Below are 10,197 nucleotides of genomic sequence, written 5' to 3'. Positions count from 1 at the left end.
GTCGGCCGCCGCGGGGCTCCTCTGGGCGGGGGAGGGCTGCAGATGGAGTGCCTTTACGAGGCAGGGTTTATCTCGGCATCTCCCGGCGGTTTCGTGCCCGAAGGAGGCGCCTTTGCAGGGACGCTCTGACGCTTCCAGGACCCGGGGGCGGAGCTGCGGTGAGGGTTCGGCGCGGCCTCAAGAGGAGCGCCGGGCGGCCATCGCCTCGCCATGGCCAAGCACCACCCGGACCTCATCTTCTGCCGCAAGCAGGCGGGCGTCGGTGAGTCCCTGAGGGTGGCGGAGTCGCCTCGCCCGTGTTCCCGCGGCGGGGCGAGCGGCGGCGCACCCGAGTGTGTTCCCGGCCGCCGGGCTCGCCCGCGGCCCTTGGGCCTGGCGGCACCGCCGCTCCTCCCTCTCTCCCTCCCTGCTTTATTTTCCTTTTGTTTTCCTTTTGTTTCCATGCCCCGCCGTCCGTTACGGATCCAGCAGCGTTTGGTAGCGTTTTTGCGGCTGTGAGATAGAAGTTATCTTTCGGGTTACCCCTGTAATACAGATAACGGGATTTATCTTTGGCGTATCAGAGTCAAATTTAGGGTCAAGGTTGAAGGATCTCCTACACAAGATTAGAAGTTGAGGCATCCCTTCTAGGCTTTTGTCACTCCTTGGAAAAGCAAATTTAACGAGCGGCTTTCTGTAAGATCCGTAAACGCAAAACATTCAGTTGCACTGTCCATAGGAAATCTCTTTTTAGAATAGTCAGTGCTTTCAATTATCTATGTTGAAAAGTCGTGTCTTGGCAAATCACTTGTCTCTTAGACTTCAGCTAAATCACTGTTTGGTCTTTGTGAATGTTGACATCTAATCTTTGAGTCTCGGTATTTATGGCATTTATCCAAGCTCCTAAAATCATTGTTGTGAGTGTCCCATGCAAGTGACAAGACTTCTGAGATACATTTAACTACCTTCATGTTCTAAAGCAAAGAAGGTGTTTGGGCTGCTTTAAACAAACACTTGATTTTATTCCCCCCTCCAAAACCAGTGTAAAAGCTGTGCCAAGGATTTTCTTCAGTCAACACTGGCTGTGTTTGAAATGGGATGATGAATGTAGGCTTTCTTAATGCAAAGGGGTGTCATTGTGCATTCATAGTGCATTTTTGGTCCTGGTAAATGTCTCCAGGAGGATGTATATTGTTTATCATAAATATTTGTATTTATGCTCAAACTGTTGCTTTGGTTTCACCTTTAATCTTTTTAAGGGCTGGTCATTGCAGAAGTTAATTATTTGACTTTCAAGCTTGTAGTTACTTAGACTTTTCTCCTCAAATAATTTTTTTTTTCTTTTTTTTTTTCCAGCAATCGGAAGACTCTGTGAAAAATGTAAGTATAGTGCCCACATTTAGTTGCTTGAGAACATGGTGTTGTGGTTAGAGCATGCAGTTTGCATTCGAAGGTTGGAATCTATTTTTGCTTTAACCACAAACTTGATGTCGCTCTTTGAGAAGGGAACAATTACCTTAACGTTGCAACTGTAGCTCAAGGAATACTTAAAAAGTTGCAAGCTCAAACAGACTCCCAGACAAAGGCAGTTCTAGTGTACCTGCTGCCAGCATTTCCAGTGGCTGAGGCTGCAGTGACTGCTTCATTGGATCCTTGTAACCTGTAATAACAAAATATCATCCTGATCATTTCAAAGCAGGGGGAAAATGCATTTTGGGATTCTGGCTTCATCATACCGCGAGAAAGGTTCCAATTAGCATCTAGGAGAAGAAGAAATGGAGGGCAAATGTCTAAAGTTAGAGCAGGAAAAAACCCCAGGGAATCAAATGCTTAGCTGTGAGAGGGAAGAAAGAGTATGATCTGTTGTTAGATCATGTAGGGGAATGGAAAAAATGAGGTGAGTAGATTGTGACTCAAAAATAGTGTAAGTAAAGTGGGAGAAGGACAGTCTGAAGCAAGAAGATTGTTTTCTGGACCACCAGAGAGTGAAACTGGTTCCTGTTGGTACTAGCTGAGGGCTGCCATGCCAGAGATTTAAGAGAGGTTAGGCAAGCTGTTTGTGGGAGCCAGGATTAGATACCTTGGGAACTGGTGATAGATATGAAACTTTTTATCCATAAGTCAGTGTTTGAGTTAAGGTCCAGCTCAGCATAAACTGCCACTGATGGCATCTGATGGCTTCTTGCCTGTATGATGTGAGTACTTGAATTTCACTCAGTTCCTCGTGAGAGTGTAAAGCAACGTTTGTGAAATGGCTGCTTATGCCAGTCTGGCCTTTCTGTGGCATTCTCACAAATGAAAGATTAAAGGGACCATGAGTACAATCTCTTGTCTCTTTGTGGATAGTATCTCCAGACCTTTGTTGGTGTGGCACTGTGGGAGAAGCTTACACTGCTGTTTCTGTGCAGGTAAGGATTCTAGTTCTGTCAGTCTGGCTTTTTTTCTTTTGCAAGTGAATAAGTCAGGAAAAGTTGTAGAGTAGAAGTAGTGGTACAATCTAAGCAAGCCTTGGCTAATCCCAAAGAAGTAATTTTGGTTTTCTTCTCTTGACTGTGGATGTGTGACCAAATTGAAGAAAACCCTCAGATATTGCAGGCCTTGTTCCTCTCAAGTCTGCGTGCACTAAGAGCTGAGCCCTGTGCCTGCAAGGCACATTTCTGCAGCTCGGCTGTCCTGTCTCTGAGCGTACAGGACAGTTACATGACGAGGAAGCTTTTCCTCTGCCCGGGGGTGGCCAGAAGGACAGTGTGTAACCAGTGGCTGTGCTCTCAGGTGACGGCAAGTGTGTGATCTGCGACTCGTACGTGCGGCCCTGCACCCTGGTGCGCATCTGCGACGAGTGTAACTACGGCTCCTACCAGGGCCGCTGCGTCATCTGCGGGGGGCCCGGCGTGTCCGACGCCTACTACTGCAAGGAGTGCACCATCCAGGAAAAAGATGTAAGTTGCCATCCCAGCCACACAGTAGCCATGCTTACCTTTAAGGGGCTTGGAGCTGTCAAAATTAGTGCTGGGGCAATTGGCATTTGGTTGTGATACCTCAAACCTTTCTTTCCCCTGTTGATAGGTCCCGGTTATTGCAAAGCATTTTGAGGTATTGTAACTCTTCATTCTAAGGATATCTGACTGTTTTGCACACTCACAGTTCATTTCCTCCACACACTGCTTGTTACCACTTTGCTTGTCATCTTACTACAGCTCCAGCCTAGGTTTCCTCAGGGTCAGAAATGTTTCAGACACTGCAAGGCAGTGGCAGGAGCCACTAGAACTCCATTATGAGCCACTGGTTAGGAGCACATATGGTACTGTAAGGCCCGTGGAATCAAAACCTTTGTTTTCCTTTCAATAACAAGGTAAAGTTGGTCCTTAGTGTCCAGTGGCTCCACTGGTAATTGTGTTTCTCATGTTTGATGCTTCTTGTATCATTTCAATGGGATACAATTTATATTTTCTTACTCTTTTCTGAAATGGTCTGTATTGTATATATCTCTTTCTGCTAATGCGTTTTGGTGTAATGGTCCATTTTGTCTACAGCCAGAGCTAAAATCTTTTTGTAATATTGTGCTGAAAGCCATGGGCACATATGAAATGAGGCAGCTGTTCACCCCTTGTCAGGCTTCTGTTAGTAACCCAACACAATGTGTGTAGGACATCAACTGCAACAAAGCATTAGCAAGACTTTGCAGAGGAACAAGAACATGGTGTTTACAGTTATGCTATCCCAGAATATATGCCTGGTAGCTGTGAGAGTGACTGTTAGAAGTTGTTTGGTGCTTTGCAAGTGTAATTTTCTACACACCCTAATGACTGAAGAATGTGCTGAGAGAGTGGTTCAGAGTGATTTACAGGAGTGTCCTCAGCTGAGTGAGTTGCTACTTTAATTCTCTCCAGTGCCTGTTTTCTCTAGAAGCCTGCAGCCAAATCCAAAACAGGAGCGGGTCCTCATTTGAATTTAGTTGTTAGATCTAACAGGACCATAATTTTTCTCTATATCCAAATAGAGATATAAGTGCTGTGATGGTGGTGCTGCCTGCTGCTTTATAAATGCTGTGAGAAAGAGTAGTTTTGTTCACTTGCCTTTGGAGTAAAGATCCCTGGCTTTATAAGTCATGAGTAAAATAGGCCTGGTTTTATTTTTATCAATTCATAGAGATTCCCAACAAATGTTTTCCATAACCTAAAATCACCTGTATCTTATGTTTGGTTCAGGTGTGAAATAACCAGCTGCTCTGTCAGGGAGGACAGTAGAAAACATAGAGCTAGAGGAGAGTAACTCAGGTCTGGGGTATTTTGACACCTGGGTGAATGCTGCTGTGAGTGACAAAAGTTGCTCCATGGCAGAAAAATACATGTTATTGCAGATGTGAAGTTGCAGATCTGAAACAGCAGATTTGACATGATTTGTTGCAGGATTGAAAAGTGCTGGCACAAGCGTAGGAAGCCCAGAAGGAGAAAAATTAAGTGTGCTGCTGCCTGTCATAATTATGATATCTGATCCTGATGTGAATAAGAAAAACAGATGGGCAGAGCTCTGTACCTGAAGCTTTGACAGCCCAAGGTTTCAGCCACAGCACTTTCATCATCCTCAGAGAAAGACTGGAAAAGATAGTGAAGCAAGAAAGCAAATAAAACGGATGGCAGAGGTGGAATGCTATTGGGCACAAAGCAAAGGACCTGGTTACTCTTGGTTCATTTATTCTGGTGGAGGAAGGAATGAAGTATTGTTTCAGCCCACTTTGATCTGTGGGTATGGGCCAGAATCCCACCCAGGACATCTGTGAGTTGCAAATAGTAATCTTTTCTTGGAGAAAGGAGGGTGCTCATGAGCTGTGTCCTTAGGAGGAGGTGGAAGAAGAATTAACAGAGCCCTGCAATAAGGCTGTCAAGATTTGAACAGATTCCATGGATTGTGGGAGGCAAGGCTTGAAAAAGTCAAGTCAACCTCATATTGAGGTTCAAAATTAAATAAGGAGACAGTCGCCAGAAAAGGGTTATAGCAGGTGCATGGAGGAGGGATGGTTTTTGTTCCCCACCTCTCCTGTTATTCCTGTCATGCAGATCCTCCCCACTGGACTGCATCTCTGGCATGGGAGCCAGGCAGCTTGGGTGCAGCTTCTACAGCATCTGACATCTGCCCAGGGGCTTTCTAAATCTAATGCACTCAGGCTTGTACTTCAGCCAAAGACACGTGTTCCTCTGCCTGCTGGGCCCCTCACAGCTGCTGTGGCCAGCCGTAACGGTTTGCCCTAAAGAATTACGCAGATGCTGGGCTCAGGTGGCCCATGAGCAAATGTTCCAGACTTACCAAGAGGTGCATTTCTGATTTGGTTTTGCAACCACACCTCTCAGGAAGGTCTCCCCTACTCCCCCTTGCTTTTCTTGTCGCTTTTTTTCTCACCGTGTATTGGAATTCGGGTACAATAACTTACCTGTGTAGCTGTTGAGAGTAGCTGACCCTACAGCCTCTGCAGTAATCAATCCAGGATGCAAGAAATCTGACATTCAGTTCTGCTGTTAGAGCTGAGGGGTACCTAAACACAAGAATGGTTTGGTGACGTCTAGAGCAGCAAGCTTCTTCTCGGCTAAGAAGGAGAAAGGTTATCCCTCTGGACCCTAGAAGTCCTGCACATCCTGATTTAGAAAGAATTCAGTCTTGAGGCACAGCGCATCCTTTTCATTAAATGGTTGATGTTATATGAGCTGTTTTCCATTTCTGCCCCGAGGGAGAGCATGTCCTACATTAATGCTGAAAAGACTTTCATCCTCTTCTCTATTCCACCATCTTACTGGTAACCAACACTGGAGAGCAATTTGTCTGTAGAGGTGTTTGAAATGTGTTGAGGATGGGGCAAGGAGTGTGGGAACTGGAAACTTACTACAACTATGATGTTGTTCTGTGTTGGCCCATTTCCTAACTTGCATTTTCTTTTCTTACAGAGAGATGGTTGCCCTAAGATTGTCAACCTGGGCAGTTCTAAGACAGACCTTTTTTATGAAAGGAAAAAGTATGGCTTCAAGAAGAGGTGATCCAATTCCTACATGGCTACTTCCTACTGGGTTGGCAAGAGGGTCTTGGAATATTTCTGGACTTTACTCTTACTGAAAACTGCTGAGTTTTTTTTTTTTTTTTTTTTTTTCCTAAAGCAGTACAAATTATAAACAAGTAATATACTTGGGGTTGGAGAAATAACAGGCTGAGTGGGGACTGAAACCTAATCAGAATCAATGATGAGAGAGGGCAAATGAAGATAACTGTCTCTTGCCTTTGCAGAAGCTCTGCTTGTAGTTGCCCAGCTCTCTATAAAAAGCAGAGTGGGCAAGCACTTACACATAGAGGAGCTGTGTAAAAAGGAAAATGCTGGTTTTAGCGTGGAGAAACACCTTGAAGTTCTTACTGGGCTTCCTCTCAATTTTTTGAAATTGCCTATCCACCAGTGTTGAGGAACAGAATACCAATCCGCTCCCCTCCTCCTTTCCTCCAGTATATTTCCATGCTGGCCTGTTTTGTGAAGAATCTGCTCATGGCCACTACCTTTCTAGGGAGAGCACAGCTGTTTCTATGTTTCTTTGACAGATAAATCCAAGGCCATTTCTTGTAACCATTTCTTTAGGATGCATACCAATAAAGCTTTTTCTTTTGGGTTTTTATTTTTTGTACAAGGATTCTTCTTTGGTTCATTCTGTGCCTAGCCTCTCTGGAGCTTTTTGGGGACACGGAGGATTAGCCCAGCTAGCACTTCACAATGGATTATTTGGTTTCTGACAGTGTCTGCTTATGGCCACGTGACCTTGCCACAAGGAGCTTCAGGGAAGGGCTGTTGCTTTTGGATCAGTGATCCCAGCCACTGATCATTTTGTCCCGTAGCATGAGGATCGCTGAGCTTGTAACCCTTATCCTTGCTAATATGGCTGTGGATGTTGTTTCACCATGCAAACATCCAACCCCTTTCTAAAACCTTCTAAGCGATTTGACTCGCTATCCTGTTCTTGTGAATAAGTTAAAGCCTTCTCTGCTGTAACAGGAAACCAACTATTGTGTTCTGGGCTATTGGCCGTGTGAGTGCTGGGAACCATTGGCATCCTATTTGTCAAATAGCAGTACAGGCTAAAAGCAGTCTGTTGGCTCAGCAAAGATCTGGGAACAGGCGCCTTTGTGCAGGGGTGGAACTGAGTTTCCCATGGATGTGTATGCTCCTCAGATGGTCAAATCAGGGTCTTGACTCAGTGTGCCCTGTACTCCTTTCAAGTGCTTGTAGTCTGAACAGAGCTTGTGCTACACTAACGTGCTTGTCTTAGTGCAGTCTTGGGGTGCAGAGCCCCAGGACCTTTTTATATTTTGTGCCCCTTCCAGGATTTCAGCTATTCCCCTGAGGTTAGTACCAATTCCTCTAACTACTCTTTGGCTTAAATGCCTCTTCTACCTGCTCCAACCATTTGGATAAAAGTGAAGAGCACACAAATTGTGATTATCCTCTCCTCAAAAGTAATTTTTCCCTGCTGCAGCTGGCTGTAGCTGTCACTGGTCCTACAGCTATCTCAGCTGCTCCTCCCTCTCCTGCTCCCAGCTATTAATTCTGTCATGTTTCTCTTCCAAGCTTTCTGCAGTTTTAAGAGTATCAGTATGTCATCTTCCCTGCACCATGGTTCCCCTACACAGCTTCTGATGGATGCCATTTGCCAAGATATTCAGTGCAATCTAGCTCATTGGTTACAGCCCCTGCAGACTGGGACGCCTGTGTCAGACTTGTTATTAGCCATTTTAAATTCTGTGTTTCTTTAAAAGCAGGCCATGACATGCAGATTTTTTGTACCTAGAACTTTATCACTTCAACCAGAATTTATCACTTACCCTCAGTCGGGCAGCCCAAATTAGCTCACTAGGAATGCAGAAGGTTTGTTTGCTTTTTTTCTTTCCCAGAAATTTGGAAGATGACGAAGTTTTTCAGTAAAGGTGGAGAGAAATGAAGTAAGGATTTTTTTTTTTTCTCAAAACCAATACAATCCTGGTAAACTAATTTTAGAGCCCCCCTTGTTTCTAATCATTTAGCAGGATCAGCTAGGCAGGGCTTGCTGTAGAGGTACAAGTGTCCCTGTCCCTTCCCCCATCCCCCAAAACAGTGTACATACTCACTTTCTTGGCTCTCCCCGTGCCCTCACGCTGACTGCTGGATATATCGGTCTGTATTCTGAGAGTTAAGCTGCCATTTCTAGTTGTTCTGAGTCACTGGGCAGGTGGAGAGAGGAAGGGGCCAGGCTGCACTAAGCTGCGCGGGGCTAGACTGGGCCAGCCTTGCCTGGCCAAGGTTGGGCAGGGCTAGGCTGGGCTAGCTTGGATTGGTTAGGGTGGGCTGGGCTGTGCTGGGTAAGGCTGGGTTAGGCTCAGCTGGGCTGGGCTAAGTTGGGCTGGGCTAAGTTGGGATGGGCGGGGCTTTGCTGGCTGGGCTTGGCAGAGCTGGACAAGGCTGTGCTAGGCTGGGCTGGGTTAAGGTGTGGGAGGGCGGGTCCAGGCTGGGCTGGGCTAATGTGGGCTGGGCGGGGCTATGCTGGCTGGGATGGGCAAGGCTGGGCTAGGCTGCCCTGTGCTAAAGTGTGGTGCGAGGGGCTTTGCTGACTGGGCTGCGCTGGGTGGTGAGCAGGGTGGGGCTTGGCTGGGCCGGGCGGTGCTAGGCAGGACTAAGCTAAGGTGGGCTGGGCTGGGTGGTGGTAGGGTGGGCAGGGCTTGGCTGGGTGAGGCTAGGCGGGGCTGGGCTAGTGTGGCCTGGGCGGGGCTATGCTGGCTGGGATGGGCTAGGCCGGGCTAGGCTGCCCTGTGCTAAGGTGTGGGGAGAGAGGCTATGCTGACAGGGCTGCGCTGGGCGGTGGTAGGCTGGGCAGGGCAGGGCTAATGTGGGCTGGGCGGGGCTATGCTTGCTGAGCTGGGGTGTGCTGGGCAAGGCTGGGTTAGGCTGCGCTCGGCTGGGCAGGGTTTGAGTGGGCTAGGCCGTGCTAGGCTGGACTAAGCTTAGGTAGGCTGGCCTGGGCTATGATGGATGTGCTTGGCTGGGTGGGATAGCTTGGGCTAGGCTGGGCTATGCCGCCCTCTGCTAAGGTGTTCGATACACCGTTTGTTTCCTTCCGCCGACTAGAATTCAAGACTGATCAGGATTTCTCCCAGACCCAAGGTACCACAAATAGGAATCCTGGCTGCCCTGGGAGTGCCAAATGTCTCCTGCAAAATGACATCAGGAACCTGGGGGGGGTGAGTTCAGTTTCCCAGGGAAAAGGGCCACCGTTCCTATTCAAGACCCTGTGTGCAGGACCGGCCTTCCGCCGGCTAGAATTTGAGTGGGTTTCACAGAAATCCTGATCCGTCTCAAATTCCATGAAACTGAACTAACTGAACTCACCCCCCCCAGGTTCCTGATGTCATTTTGCAGGAGACATTTGGCACTCCAATTTAAATTCTTTCACCATGCTTTCTGCTGTAAACGCATGTTAAGAGTCTGGTATCAGGTGAAGCTATGTCCAGGATGTTTAACAAAGGGAAATAAGGAGATGATCATTGCCTGAAGTATCTCACACAGGGAGGAAATTCTGCCAGTTTAATGCCAGGTAAGAATATAAAGTTCCAATTTGCAACCCATGAAGCATAATTTCTGCCACCCAACTCTGTTTTTCTAGGAATGCTATTTTTAAAGAATAAAGCTGTAAAGCTTTTTTTTTTTTTTTTCTATCAGCAGCCTCATTAAAAACACCATTTTATACTGACAGCTTTCTGTCATCATTACAAAGACCAGAAGACATATTTAATAGAAGCTTTCCTTTACCAAGCAGCCTTTGCTTCGTATCAGCTGTCAGAGAATGACTAAAACCCTTTTGTAACACAGACATGCCCAATTTTAAACAAACTCACAGCTCAGCAATGCAAGACAACACATTTGCTGTTTCTGAGGAAAGAAATTATTTTAAACCAGCTTCCTTGTTCCTCCCTAGACCCAACTACTGCTAAATGAAGCACGTTGTACCAGAATGCTAAATAGTTACCATTACTTAAGGATATAAAGTCATGTTTTTCTATTGCAAGTATAAACAGTGTGCTGGGGGTGGTTTTTTTGTTGTTGTAACTGTGTTTCTTTTGTTTTGGAGGTGGTTTTTGTTTTGTTTTGTGGTTTGTTTTTATGAGAGTGTTTTCCTTAAATAATTCTAAAACCAGTTTTGCTCAAGATCGGTTTGGGACCAT

General features: G+C 46.3%; 1 protein-coding gene and 1 long non-coding RNA gene across 3 annotated transcripts; one reads left to right on the top strand and one right to left on the bottom strand.

The window, feature by feature from the left end:
* The first annotated feature begins 107 nt into the window (after positions 1 to 107).
* PHF5A (PHD finger protein 5A) lies at positions 108 to 6,616 on the top strand. The gene is made up of 4 exons (XM_066319784.1): positions 108 to 262; positions 1,336 to 1,359; positions 2,752 to 2,918; positions 5,916 to 6,616. The coding sequence occupies exons 1-4, from the start codon at positions 211 to 213 to the stop codon at positions 6,003 to 6,005; spliced, it is 333 nt and encodes a 110-aa protein (XP_066175881.1). The 5' UTR covers positions 108 to 210; the 3' UTR covers positions 6,006 to 6,616.
* Positions 398 to 8,326, bottom strand: LOC136361694 (uncharacterized). 2 transcript variants are annotated; one of them, XR_010743676.1, is made up of 5 exons: positions 8,110 to 8,326; positions 5,408 to 5,509; positions 4,516 to 4,574; positions 1,580 to 1,639; positions 398 to 524 (listed from the first exon to the last, which is right to left on the bottom strand). It is a non-coding gene; the product is annotated as an uncharacterized lncRNA (long non-coding RNA). The 2 variants fall into 2 exon arrangements; XR_010743677.1 differs by lacking the exon at positions 4,516 to 4,574.
* Between the last annotated feature and the right edge of the window lie 1,871 nt (positions 8,327 to 10,197).

Source organism: Sylvia atricapilla, chromosome 5, assembly GCF_009819655.1.
Source record: "Sylvia atricapilla isolate bSylAtr1 chromosome 5, bSylAtr1.pri, whole genome shotgun sequence".
NCBI classification, from domain to species: Eukaryota; Metazoa; Chordata; class Aves; order Passeriformes; family Sylviidae; genus Sylvia; species Sylvia atricapilla.
The sequence above is the reverse complement of the archived record's forward strand: the minus strand, read 5'-3'. Positions and strand labels throughout refer to the sequence as shown.